At 34.2% G+C, this 14,833-nt stretch overlaps 1 protein-coding gene across 1 annotated transcript; it reads right to left on the bottom strand.

The window, feature by feature from the left end:
- Positions 1-3,372: 3,372 nt before the first annotated feature.
- LOC135837707 (annexin-B12-like) lies at positions 3,373-11,289 on the bottom strand. The gene is made up of 8 exons (XM_065353074.1): positions 11,150-11,289; positions 10,903-11,011; positions 10,626-10,805; positions 10,331-10,535; positions 10,091-10,170; positions 9,717-9,966; positions 4,104-4,285; positions 3,373-3,958 (listed from the first exon to the last, which is right to left on the bottom strand). Exons 2-8 carry the CDS (start codon positions 10,936-10,938, stop codon positions 3,905-3,907), a joined length of 987 nt encoding a protein of 328 aa, XP_065209146.1. The 5' UTR covers positions 10,939-11,011; positions 11,150-11,289; the 3' UTR covers positions 3,373-3,904.
- Positions 11,290-14,833: the final 3,544 nt, after the last annotated feature.

Consider the following 14,833-nt stretch of genomic DNA (forward strand, 5'->3'; position numbering starts at 1 on the left):
GTCACAATCCACCCCTTCCCCCCAGCAACGCCCCATTATCATGGAAAGTACATTATGGTTGTGTCGTTGAATTTTACCCCAAAAATCGCCTAAAAGCCTATATTTGTACCCCAAGAGAAACTTGAGCTAAAATTTACAAAAAATTTCTCTGCATAGGAGGGAGGAACAGCATTCTAAGTCGAAAAATGTCAATTTGAACGAAAAATCGCCACATTTCGACTTTAAACGTCCCCCTCTCCCTTCCTATGCATAGAAAATTTCTGAAAATGTTATGGTAGGTTCTTCTCGAGGTATACTATAACACAGCATCGCCACCTTCACCTTTTGCCGAAAATCAACAAAAATTCTCACTTTTTACTCAACTGTTAGGAAATTTTTCTAAAATCGAAAAATTGCAAAATAACTTTACTGTTTGACTAGAAATTGCTATAAAGTTTCACTTGAGAGCTGTCTCTATATTGCAAAAATTAATCGCTTATTACGAGTTTTGTTTTTCTGCCAAAAAAAGCTGTGCGTTTCACCTAAATTGTGGAAGTCTAGCTTTAATATCAAAAAGTTGCAACAGTCTTACTTTTTTCGCAAAAATTGGAAACAAGTGAAATTTGTTGCCTGATGCCCAGAAAATACTTTTTTATCTTATTTTTTTTTAATGTAATGTTCTACCTTTTTGCGATTTAAAAAAAAAAAATGTTTTCCTAACATCATTGAAACTTTTTTCATTAGGTATTTTTCAGTTATTTTTTTGAATGTTTGTGGTTACTATAGTTCATTTTTGTGTGAAAAAGTATGGTATGATCCTTACCAGAGGGTTTTCTTTGGGAAAGGGAGAAATTTGCCGATAAACGTGTGAAAAAAATGTCAATTTTTTTTGTAAAAATATTACAATTTCCGGAATGCTTTATAGTTAGTGCAATAGGTATATTATTTTTTCATCTTACGTGTAAAAGGAGTGAAGGGATGGGAGAAAGAATAGTGGCTACATGCATTACATATTATCACAAGTTGAAGCCAAATTCAACAATTCAATGACACGACCTCGTAAAAAAAATAATTTTCAAGTTCAAGAACATTTGAGTGAAAAGCGAGGATTTTTGTTGATTTTCGGCAAAAAGTGAGACTCTTCGTAAATAAGTGGCAATTACGATTTTCGTAGAAAAAATGAGGCTACTCTGCAGCTTTAAAACTGAAAAGTGACATTTTTTGGGAAAATGTTGACAACATTTCAAGGCAATGTCCTGCTTAAAAAGCAAGGCGTTTAAGCGATTTTTGGGGTAAAATTCAACGACACAACCATAATGTACTTTCCATGATAATGGGGCGTTGCTGGGGGGAAGGGGTGGATTGTGACTACACGCATAAAGAATCTCTCAAAGTTCACTTGGAGTGCACAATTTAACAGCATGCATAACTTCATAAGAAAAGCAATTTCAGGTTGAAGAGTGGTTATTAAAGCTTTAGAGGGGAGGGGAGGGGAGGAAGATGTGGATTGGGGCTACATACATAGTGGACTATCTTAAAAGTTCATTTGGAGTCTGCAACAATGTCACAGCACAACCTCATTGGAAAAAAATTTCCGGTTCAAGAGCGCATTTCTACAGCTTTTGTGAGGGGGGTGGGACGTGGGGGAAGTGGATGGTGGCGGCCTGTATCGAGAACAATCTCAACAATCTCAAGTTTGGTTGAAGTCAACAGTTCAATAGCTCAAAACTGCAAATTCAGGTTCAAATGAAACTTTGCTGTACATCACATTTTTTGACGTTCCACCCCCCTTATCACAGCCCCTATCGATGCTAAAAATAAAAATGACACATTTTTGAAATCGTCATGAAATTCCGCAACTTTTTTATTCGAAATATTTTTCAATTGCAAAATTTATTTACCGACAATATTCGTTTGAATGCGTTACTTGAGAAACTTGAAATTTAAAAGTTCAACATTGGGAACCACTGAAATGTTGAGTATCACTCAATGAGAAAGGTCGTGGGTAGATATTTCAAGAGTGATCCAATATGAGTTATTTGAGACCACAACCAGCCCTCTACTACCATTTCGTCAGGATTTATTGGCTGAAACAGATGACAACAGAGGTGCTCAATTTTCACTACTTTGGGAACCCCTGAATCGGTTTTGCAATTCGATCTCAAAAATGTAATGGTGGTTTTGGGGTCGGGAAATGGTCCCCTTTCGAGGGAATATCGCGAAAATTCTATATCTTTTGGGTTGCACTCTTTTTGAAATTTTCGCCGTGGTACCCGTACTAATATCACACGACGTCACAATTTTTCAACATTTTGACCCTTTTTTTGGGGTAGTTGGGAGCTTTGTGGGGTTGGGGCAAAAAATAACATCATATTCGTACTCAGCGACTTCGAAAACATACCATTCGATATGTCACTCGATTTTTCACGATTTTTCAAAATTTTGCCTTTTTTTGAGGCAGTTGAGAGGTTTGCGGGGTTGAGCCCAAAATAAGGTCATATTCGTACTCAGCGACTTCGAAAACATACCATTCAATATCAACATGTCACTCGAATTTTCACGATTTTTCAAAATTTTGACCCCTTTTTTGGGGCATAGGGGGGCTTCGAGGGGTTGGACCCAAAAAGTAAGTTTATATTCGTACTCAGCGACCTCGAAAACATACCATTCGATATATCACTCGACTTTTCGAAATTTTTCAAAATTTGGACCCCCTTTTTGGGGCACAGGTGGGCTTCGAGAGGTTAGACCCAGAAAATAAGTAGATTTTCGTATTCAGCAACCTCGAAAACATACTATTCGATATATCGCATGTCCAGATCCAGATTTGTTTTTCGAATACATGATTCAGTTGTGTGTTACTTAAAACATCAAGCACCCCCCCCCCCCCACCAACCACCGGGAAGGGTTGAAAACCAATCAATGGCGGTTTCATTGGTAGTTAGGTGTGTGGACTTTGTAAAAAAAAGTTTGAGCGAAAACGAATGATATTAAGTGGTAACTTTGATTAATTTATTGGACTGACCTTTTTTGAAACACCTACTCTTTCCACCCTTTTTTTTACACCCCCCCCCCCCCCTTTGAGGTATGGGAATCGAGAGTAGTATCAAATTATTGAGAATTTGAAGGGGAACATTTCTCGTCATGGTAGTTTTTCTCGTAAATCTAATATTTGCGGAGTAAAACGCAAAAAATGTGAATCGCAACCGGTTTTAAATCTCTAAACAATTAGCTCCAGGGGTAGGAGGATCGGTTTTTTTGGTAGTTCAGAGCATCCATATGAACACATTTCCGAAGAAAAAATTTATATTGTGCCAATTTTTTCCTTTTTAAAACCGCTACCTATTTGCCTGCTCTAGAAATGATGCGTCTTATGTTCGATAAAGAAACTCGTTTTAATTAAAGAATTTATTATGATTTAAAAAATGCATACAAGTAACGAAGAAAAATCAGATGAATAAAGCACATGTTTTTTCTAAAAATAAATGTAGGTAAGTAATACCAAATAAAAATATAATAAAATAAATTGAAATTTCACAAATGAGCATTCAGCCATTACCTGAACCTACCCATAAAATTCATGAAAAATAGCGGATTTTCAAACAAATAAATAAATAAAATCCTAGTTATTGGAAAATGACGATGGTATAGGAATTCACTTATATAGGTACTTAGGTAGGTACCTACCATATCTATAATATAAAGAAAAAAAAATCAGCAGAAAAAAGGCGGTAATTTGTAAAACTGTGAAAAACAGTATCAAATATAATTGAAAATTAATGTGAGCCATGAATCTAAAATATCCACGATCTATGACTCTATGAGCTTTTTAGTTTTCAATAATAATGAAGCATAAACAGTTTAAGAGGTTTGTAAATTGTAACAGATGAAAATAGGTAGGATACTTTCAAGTCATCAAAAACGTTTAGTCCTCGATCAAGGATAGCAATGCTTTTCTATAATATCCAGATGTATCATCCTGCAAAAAAATAAAGAAATAATTGTAGGTACTCATCTACTTATAAAATAATTTTCACCTATTCAATTCACCCATCAGTTATTCTATGAAAAAACTTCCTTCTCCTCCTCTCTTATTCTGTTTCAAAAAAACAAAAAATTCTTACGGTAATATCTTCTTCCAGAGATTTATGGTAGCGTTTTTTGTATTCTTGTTTGATATCAAACATATCAACTTCGCATCTGGAGACGATTATTCTGATCAATTGACGATCATTGGTTCCAATCCCGACCATTGCATCGTGCAGACGTTCAGCGAAGAACGCGGATTTATGTTCCATGGAATATACTGTCAAACATGAAGAAAAAAATAGAATTAGGTATACACATTTTGATTGGTAGCACAATAGGTATAACGATCTTTGGTGCCGTTATTAGAGTTGCCTATTTCATTAATTAAAGGGGAATGGGACAATTGGGACATAGCAATATGAGAAGTTGAGAAACTTATGGATGAAAATGGCAATACCTAATTCCATAAATCAAATTGCATTAAAACGAAATCAAAAGAGAATGCAAAAATAATTCGTCAGTCGGAATTTCAGGTGCGAAAGTGCATTTTTCGATTCTTGGCGAATTTTGAAAAATTTAAATTTTAGTCAAAAATACGAGTAGGAGTACATATAAGAGATCAAATTTTTGCCAAATTAACCTAGAAAACTTGGATTTGGTTTGTAGCTTACTTTTGACCTAGCAAATCGATTGGAAACCATTTCGAACCGTTTTGAGCAGATCTACAGTCTCTATAAAGATGACATTTCCTCAAAATTCCAGCAAAATGATGAAGTTGGTAAGCTAAATATTATTTTATAGGATAATTTTAATATATGTAATGTACTATAACTACTAAGTCGATTGAATGGGACTTTGAACCGTTCTGGAGCCTTCAACAATTTTTTAAAAATTCCAGTTTCCCAAAAAAATGTCATCCAAATACATAGATACCTATACCTATATACGGTTTGTTCAAGATCATACATTTTTCATTTTAATTTTCTATAGATAATGAAATCGTTTTAGAAATATGCGCTTTTGGGGCGGCAGCATTTTTTTTTTCAATTTACCAAAATTCTTTTCCAAAATGTAGTTTAAAAATTAAAACATTTTTTGAAAAAAGTCAATCCCGAAAATCAGGTTTGTGGCCAGATTTTAATTTCAATCTCGTTTGAAAGTGCAATTTTGACATACCTACGGTAAATTTAGTACTTTCGTTTAAAAAAAATTATCTTCCAACGTATTTTAAGAGCCATTTTTGAGTAAAAAAATATATTTTTTGACATTTTAAAATGTTTTTCTAGGAAATTCGTGCCCCTTGCAAAATAATATTTCCTGCACTTGAGCCAAAATAAAATGTCTATCTGTGGTCGTGATGAGGTTTTTGGGAAAGAAGTTTTAAATAGGTAATAACTGATCAATTCAATATTTTTTTTTCAGTACGTAATTCATTCAATTTTTGAACACATTTTGTGAATTCAAAACTTCCCAAGAACCCTAAATTCTCTTGTTTTTTTTTTAATTTTCAAGAGATTCTCTAGGTATGAGTCTTTATGCTCTGATAAAAAAATTTTTCTGAGAAAATTGTGGTTTTGATTTCCAAAATTTATAAGTAAATCTTTAAAAAAATGGATTTTTGAAATATTTTCAAATATAATTTATACCTAACCTTGGTTTTAGTTGAAATTTGGATTTTGAAAATCGAAAAATTTACTTTTGGAAATTCTGGAATTTACAAATTGGTCAAAAATGCAGCTTTAAAGTAAACTGACACTCTCGAAATTTCGAGGTAAACACCTGAAATGGTAGAGAGAGTGTCCAATAAGCACCGACCCAAGTCGTAAGTCTCAAAATTCATTTCTGGCCCCTCTAATACAGTGATTAGAAATTTCTGGAGAATACCTATTGAAGTAGCGCTGGAAGCTCCAGAATGATCCAAAACTAGTAATTGCTGATATGTTGGAGTTGAATTGAAGGAATTATTCACATTATGGTTCATTTTTCACAAAAAATTATAATTTATCAAAAATTGTAAAAATTACTTCAAAACCACTTCTTAAAATTTTTATTCTCCAAAAATCTAAATAATAATTATGAACTTTATGACTTGAAATTTTGGATACGGGGGTTTTAGGACATGCTTTTTCGATACCTATAGATTCGTTTCTTTCAAATCGTATAGTGCCACTTTAGTTGAGAAGGTTCCCATGGCAGTGCCAAAAAAAAACATATTTTCGAGAAAAATGTGTTTAAAATTTTATCCATGCAGCGAGGCGCTACTCAAAAAATGTTTGAATTGGAAAAAATTGTCGTGAATAAAGAGATGTAAAATGTTTACCAACTTTTCCTGCAGAAATGAATGAGCTGTATTGCCTGTATTTGTCATAATTATGATTTGTCCTTAAAACCAATAGAAAAATGCGGTAGTGAAAAAAAATGAGCTTGGATGACTTCTATCAAGTATCACAGAAAATCGATAAAAGATAACATCATTATTATAATGCAAAATTCAATCATGGATGATTAATTCAATAAAAATTACTTCATAGTAAATTGATGAGCAAAAAGGATGTTTTCAATCAACAAGATAGGCCTAGGTACCTACAGAAAAGAGTACATAATTTTTATCACAAAATGCTCATATGAGCTTGATGAAAATTCCATGAAAAAATATCTATCATCAAGTTCCAAGTACCTCGTCATTAAAATTAGATCCAATTTCTTTGTACTAATGACTGGACTGTAGTTAGACGCTTTTATAAAACATACCAACACGTGATAAAAAAAAAGGTGACACTTATCATAATCTAAATATTTTAGGCTCTTTTGAACTGACGCTCTTCGATTTGAACGAAACCAAGCTGGAGTCCTATAAGACTCGTGTAGCCAAAATTTCAGGTCCTTAACTTTAAGTTTTATTATTTTTTTCAAAATTTTTGGTGGAGTTTTGAAAATTTGAAAAATTCAAAAAAGCTGAATTTTGGTCAAAAAACGAGGTTTTTTACGACTTTTGAAAAAATATAACTTTTTGGCAGCAATTTTGATGCAATATTTTGTCAGAAAATGGGTTCTTTTTACAGTATTTACAAAAAAGTAGGAGATTCCTGCAATATATTGGAAAACATGATAAAATTTTTTTATTTTTACGATTTTGACAACAAAAAAAAACGGATTTTTACACTGATTTATTTTTTTGTAATCTAGAAACAAAAGGTAAATTTATGGCGACAAAAAAGAAAACAAGAATTTCTGGAAATCTAGGCCAAAAAAAATATTTTTGGCAGAAAGAACATTTTTTTGGGAATTTTGAGAAAATAAAAGTTGTTTTTTTGACAATTTTGACAGAAAATCAGGACTTCTGATAATTTTGGCAAAAAGTAAAATATTTTAATTTTTCTGATAGGTAAGTCAGTATAAAACACGATTTTTCTTTTTGCAATTTCGCTTTTTGACAAAAAGAAAAACAGTTTTTTTGCCGCATGAAAGCAAGACTATCTGAAAATTTGACAAAAAAGATTTTTTTCTGCAATTCTGACCAAAAAAAACTACTCTTTTTAGGAATTTTGATCAAAAAGAACCCGTAATTTTGATAATTCTAACTACAAAAAATGATTAGGTACTTATTCTTTAGTGGAGGCAAATAAGAAAAAATAAAAACATTTTTGGCTACCCAAGCTTTTATGATGAAAAATTGTCAAGGGTGGTCCCCTGAATAATTCCTGAGAACTACCACCCCACAGACCCCTAGCTAATTTTTTTATGGGGGGTTGAGCCCCCCAAAATGGGTTTTTGGCACTTTTATCTTCAGGGGTGGATTTTACGTCGAATATAGCTTTATTTTTGAATTCTACGTCAAATTTCCGATCTAGTGATATATCAACTGTCCTTCTACCCCCAAGGGGGGTGGGGTTAGAACCATTCAAATTTGAGGGGTTTTCTAAAAAACACAAAAAGGCTATCGGCGCATAAGAGGGGTGAAATGGCGCCCGAGAGCGTTCGGGTTGATACTAGCATGGAAGGTGGGTACCATCGAGAAACTACCACGTGAAAAATTTCAGATCGACAACACCTCCCCTTTTTGGGGAACCCCCCTTTTCTGAAATTTCAGTAACACTTTTCTCAGCCCCATATTAACCGATTTTGAAAATTTTTCAGTATTTAATGTATATCCTTGATAGGTATCCCCACAAAAATTTTCAACCCCCTCCCCTCATATTTACCCCTCAACATGGTGTAAAAATGTGTTTTAGGGAAGGTTGGGGTAAAATGCGAATTTTGGGGAAATCACTAAGTATTAATAAGTAGGGTGTCGTTTTCTTATGATTCGATACCACTGAGTACGAATATGACGTCAGTTTTTTTGCTACACTCATCTAGCCCTCTCCAGAGCACTTGGCCCCCTCAAATTTTACTATTGTTAAAAAGTCTGAAATGAGCTGAAAAGCGCTATTTTGAGTGGTAAATATGAGGGGAGGGGGTTGAAAATTTTTGTGGGGATACTTATCAAGAATATACATAACATACTGAAAAATTTTCAAAATCGGTTAATATGGGGCTGAGAAAAGTGTTATTGAAATTTCAGAAAAGGGGGGTTCCCCAAAAAGGGGAGGTGGTGTCGATCTGTAATTTTTCACGTGGTGGTTTCTCGATGGTACCCACCTTCCATGCTAGTATCAACCCGAACGCTCTCGGGCGCCATTTCACCCCTCTTATGCGCCGATAGCCTTTTTGTGTTTTTTAGAAAACCCCTCAAATTTGAATGGTTCTAGCCCCACCCCCCTTGGGGATACAAGGACAGTTGATATATCACTAGATCGGAAATTTAACGTAGAATTCAAAAATAAAGCTATATTCGACGTAAAATCCACCCCTGAGGATAAAAGTGCCAAAAACCCATTTTGGGGGGGTTCAACCCCCATAAAAAAAATAGCTAGGGGTCTGTGGGGTGGTAGTTCTCAGGATTTATTCAGGGGACCACCCTTGACAATTTTTCATCATAAAAGCTTGGGTAGCCAAAAATGTTTTTATTTTCGAAATATGCTAATTTGCCTCCACTACTTGGCAATATTTCATAATTTTTTGGTAATTTTCAGAAATTTTAATGATTTTTTCAAAAAGTATTTTTAGCCTACATCATTTTTACGAGTTTTCAACATCCTTTTTAAGCATTCTGGGAAGGTTTCATAAAACAGCAGTTTTTGGTAAATTTTCAATGGTTTTTAATCTTGTTTTTCTTGAGTGTTTCAAATTATTTTAATAATTTTTTTGTGCATATTGTGAAAACGTTGCTGAAATGTTGTAAGTTTTTAGTGATTTTCAGTGATTTGTTGTTGTTGTTGTTGTTTTTTGGCAGTTTTTACATTACTTTAATCCGTTCTTGACTCGCAAAAGTTATTAAAAATGTTATGTGATTTTTTTTTCAAATTTGAGGCTTTCTTGAAATTTGATTTTGTGCTCTTTTTCAGTGACAAATGAAAAAAAATAAAAAATTTTCACTTGAAAAAATTTGTAATTATTCCTCAACGATTTTGGAAATGTTTTTAAAATTTGGAAAATATTTTTCTATCGATTTTTGGAAATTTGATGGTAGTCAGAAATCAAGTTTTTCGTAACCAGTTGCTCTCAATTTCCACCAAGAATTCCATTTTTGATGCATTAATTAATCTAGGCAGGTAGGTATATGCTATTAAGAAACCTTAACCAAATGAATTGATCTCAAATCTCACCAATCGCCAACATTCCGATCTTCACATCTCCGCTGAACTCCTCCTCGATAACATCGTTCACAGAGCACTGAGCAATTTGACGATACTGTTGGAAAACTCTACGCAAATGAGTGTAACTACGAGTACACAGGATCGTATTAAATATTGACTCCTCGTCGCCCGATTTTGAACCCAAACCCACGGCTACCAAATCACTAACATCTTGATTGACAGCTTCCTCGTTGACTTTCTCAATTTCTGATCTCTTGGCCTATAAGTATGCAAGGAGTTGGAAAAAAAATACCTAACGTTAATTAAAACAAGTCCAAGGTCGAAATACTTAATTATATGTACGAGTATAAGTATCATTATCGGTTAAATAATTTCACTCTTACACTTAGCAATGATACGAGCAAACGTTGAAAACTGCCTGATGTGTCATCTGCTAAATCTTCCGCCAAGGGTTTTTCATACTCTGAAAAATATATTTTTTAAAGTGTGTACGTAAATAAAGCGTAATCGAATAATAAAAAATTCCGATTTCATCGTTATCAATATTGTGTGTTGTCGTACTCGCGAGTCGAGTCGAGTCGGGTACATAAAAAATTGTTTAATTATCGCAAAACGAGTCATACTTTTTTCATACGCGGTCTTGATGTAGTTAATTTGTAAGTTGGTAGCTGTACATAATATTTCTACGAGTGTTTTTTCATTCGTTCCAATTCCTGAAATAGCGTTATGGAGTTCTTTGGCTAGAAATTCGGCCGGTGGTTTCATCAATGCTACCATTAGTTTTTTGAAATCACCCGAAAGCTCGTCTTCTAATTCGGAAATTAATTCCTGTAAAGAATAACGAAGCCATAAAACGTGTAAAAAATGATTAAAATGATGGTGAAATTTATTCGAGTGTAAAGAAATGTAGGTAGGTACCTTTCCGAATAGTTTTTTAAATTCTGCTGCGATTTCCAATCGTTGACGATTACTTCTGTTAGTAAGCACATTGATGATGGCGTCTTCATCGAGATCATCTTTCAAAGCATTTTTTAAAGTTTCAGCATCGAAGCTAGCTTCAAATACAGTCGCAGGTATCAAAGTTGGAGTTTGTTTTTCCTTTAATAATAAATAGATAAATAGGTAAATAATCAACTCGAAAGCAAAAGTAAAAAAAGTAGATAGGTAATCGGTAGGTAGGTATCCAAGTTCTTACCTGAGTGTAGTCGTAATAAAAAAAATCAGAACACATGATTGACTTCTACTAGGTGTACGTTCAAATAAACCAACACCAAAAATAACCACAGAAAATTATCAGCTAAAAACTGAAACACAAAACGATCACCTCGTTAATTTGAGACCAACGACCGTGAATAAGTGGAATGAAAAAATTAACATCGAATAAAATAAAAAAATTACAACTGGTAAAATTTTAACGCTTATTTATAGAGGAATGAACGAACCAGATCACAGTCTGACTGGAGCCAATTGTTCGATTACTTTCGTTCGACTTTCGCCTGCTTTCGGTTGTTTTTCCAAAAGTGTAACAGTATAAACTGAGTGAAAATCGCAGCTCGTCGTTAACTTTATACTGCGACGAAGCCTGCGAAGCCATCCATTAGTCGACAATATTATCGTGGGGGAAGATGAAAAAAACACGAAGGGGACGGAAAACTGATTATTTAATGAAGCGTTACATTGGCAGGTTGGCAGGTTGTAGGTCAAGTAAACATACACCTAACACCTGTTAGTTTAAATTTTTAAATTTTACTTGGGTTGAATATAAACTTAGGTAGGTATCGATTTCGGTATTGGAATTTTTTACTGTAAAGAAACGAAAGCCTATCGTATGATAAGGAGGGGAGGGGGAATTAAATACGCTGAGTGGAGTAGCCAGGATTTTGTCAAGAAGGGGGCATCAAGAATAGAATTTTAGGCATGGAAAATCAAAGTTTAAGGTACTTTTCTGAAAATCCTTCAAAATGTATAAGTATGCTATTTTTTGAAATTGAAGGAGAAATTACTGCTAAAAAGGAAAAATCATTGGATTAATTTTTATACATATACACCTATTGCTCAAAAAGTACAACTGGACTGGTTCAATTTTCCCAACTCATACATAAAAAATCTGGCTGGTGGGACTTGGCATATTTTTTTTTTTAAAGGAGACATCCTAAAAAATATTTTAAGGCAAACATGCCCAAAAAATTGGCCTTGGTTACAAAATGGCGGCCATTTTGATTGATAGGTCAGCCGAAATCGCAGATTCTGCTTTCCAACATAGGACTCAGACGAAATTTTTGAACTGGACAAAGCTAGATCGAAAGAGCGTGCAAAAATTTATCACCAGTCAAAATTTCAAGTGGTAAAGTGCATTTTTCGGTTTTTGGTGAATTTTTAAAAATCAAATTTTGGCCAAAAATGAGGAAAAAATCAAAATTTTACCAAATTGACCTAGAAATCTGAAATTTGGAATATACCTTATTTTCGTCCTGGAAAATCGATTGGAAAAGGTTTTTAGTAGTTTTGAACAGTTCTGGAGCCTCCAGCAAATTTTTAAAACTTGAAATTTCTATAAAATTTTATCAATGATTTTGGAAATCCAAAGTTTACGCAACTTAAGCACGCTATTCAGTCAACTGCTGGTGAGTTTTGAGTCATTTTGGAGACTTCAGTGATTTTTTTGAAAGTTTTTGGAGCCTCCAGCAGATTTTCGGAATTTGAAATTTTCATAGAATTTCATCGAATGCGATTAGATAGTCGAAATTCACGCTCAAAATTAATTTCAATGCGCAATGAAGTCAGCTGAATGTGGGTTTCGCAGTCGTTTTGGAGCCTCCAGCAGATTTTAAATGCTCGAAATTTCCATAAAACCTTACCGAACAGAGTTGGAAATCTGAAATTCACTCACCCTTTCAATTTCAACACTCCAACAAGTCAATTGCAGGTGGGTTCAAGTCATTTTAAAATTGCTGGAGCCTCCAGCAGATTTTTGAAACTTAAAATTTTCTCAAATGAAGTTAGAAATCCGAAATTTTTGCTGCACTCCAACTTGAGTACATTATTAAGTCAACTTCTGGTGAGTTTGAGTCATTTTACAGACTCAAGTGATTTTTTGAAAATTTTTGAAGGCTCCTGCAGATTTTCGAAGCTTGAAATTTTCATGAAATTTCATCAAAGTGGTTTAGAAAGTCGAAATTTACGCTGAAAATTTATTTAATGTGCAATGAAGTCAACTGCATGTGGGTTTCAGTCGTTTTGGAGCCTCCAGCAGATTTTCAATGCTCGGAATTTCCATAAAACATTACCGAACAGAGTTGGAAATCCGAAATTTATTCACCCCCTTCAATTTCAACACTCCCAACAAGTCAATTTCAGGTGGGTTTAAGTCATTTTGGAGCCTCCAGCGACTTTTTTGAAAACTGCTGGAGCTTCCAGCAGATTTTTGAAACTCAAAATTTTCTCAAATGAAGTTGGAAACCCGAAATTTTTGTTGCCCTCCAACTTAAATACGTTATTAAGTCGACTGCTGGCGAGTTAAAGTCATTTTGGAGCCTCCAGCAGATTTCAATCCTCGAAAGTTCCATAAAACATTTCTGAACAGAGTTGGAAATCCGAAATTCTCTTTCCCCTTCAATTTCAACATTCCAACAATTCAATTGCAGGAGAGTTCACGTCATTTTGGAGCCTCCAGCGACTTTTTGAAAATTTCTGGAGGCTCCAGCAAATTTTTGAAAATTGCTGGAGGCTCCAGCAAATTTTTGAAACTTGACATTTTCTGAAATGAAGTTAGAAATCTGAAATTTTTGCTGCACTCCAACTTGAGTACGTTATTAAGTCAACTTCTGGTAAGTTTGAGTCATTTTGGAGACTCCAGTGATTTTTTGAAAATTTTTAGAGCCTCCAATAGATTTTCAAAACTTGAAATTTTCATTAAATTTCATCAAATGGGTTTAGAAAGTTGAAATTTACGCTGCAAATTAATTTCAATGTGATATGAAGTCAACTGCATGCGGGTTTCAGTCGTTTTGGAGCCTCCAGTATATTTTCAATCCTCGGAATTTTCATAAAACTTCACCGAACAGAATTGGGAATCCAAAATTCACTCTCCCCTTCAATTTCAACACTCCAACAAGTCAATTGCAGGTGGGTTCGAGTCATTTTGGAGCCTCCAGCGACTTTTTGAAAATTGCTGGAGCATCCAGCAGATTTTTGAAAGTTGAAATTTCCTGAAATGAAGTTGGAATACCGAAATTTTTGCTGCACTCCAACATGAGTACGTTATTAAGTCAACTGCTGGTGAGTTTGAGTCATTTTGGAGACTCCGGTGATTTTTTTTCTAAATTTTTGGAGCCTCCAGCAGATTTTCGAAACTTGAAATTTTCATAAAATTTCATCAAATGGGGTAAGAAAGTCGAAATTTACGCTGCAAATTAATTTCAATACCCAATAAAGTCAACTGTATGTGGATTTCAGTCGTTTTGGAGCCTCCAGCAGATTTTCAATCGTCGAAATTTCTACATAAATTTTTCCGAACAGAGTTGGAAAACCGAAATTCACTTTCCCCTTCAATTTCAACACTCCAACATGTCAATTGCAGGTGGGTTCGAGTCATTTTGGAGTCTCCTGTAGATTTTTGAAAATTGCTGGAGCCTCCAGCAGGTTTTTGAAACTTAGAATTTTCTCAAAATTTCATAAAATAAAGTTGAAACCCCGAAATTTATGCTGCATTCCAAATTAAGTACGTTATTAAGTCGACTGCTGGCGAGTTCAAGTCATTTTGGAGCCTCCAGCAGATTTTTAATGCTCGATGGTTCGAAATTTCCATAAAACTTTACCGAATGAGTTGGAAATCCGTAGTTCACTCTCCCTTTCAATTTCAATATTCCAACTAGTCAATTGCAAAATTATCTACCTATCCGGCGGTGTCTGAAATTAGGGCAGTTGACAGTACCTCAAGTTTTTTTCGTGTTAAAATACTCGATATGTTTCTTGAAGAAATCATACAGAAAATAACCTACTTGTTTGACTGAAAATATCTAATAATATAGGGCATCTACAAAAATAGATATACCCAATAAATAAAAAAGTTGAAGGTAGGTAGCATGTATAGGTCTATCTAAATCTGTATTATTTTAGAAGACTTC

Source organism: Planococcus citri, chromosome 2 (assembly GCF_950023065.1).
Source record: "Planococcus citri chromosome 2, ihPlaCitr1.1, whole genome shotgun sequence".
Lineage (NCBI taxonomy): Eukaryota > Metazoa > Arthropoda > Insecta > Hemiptera > Pseudococcidae > Planococcus > Planococcus citri.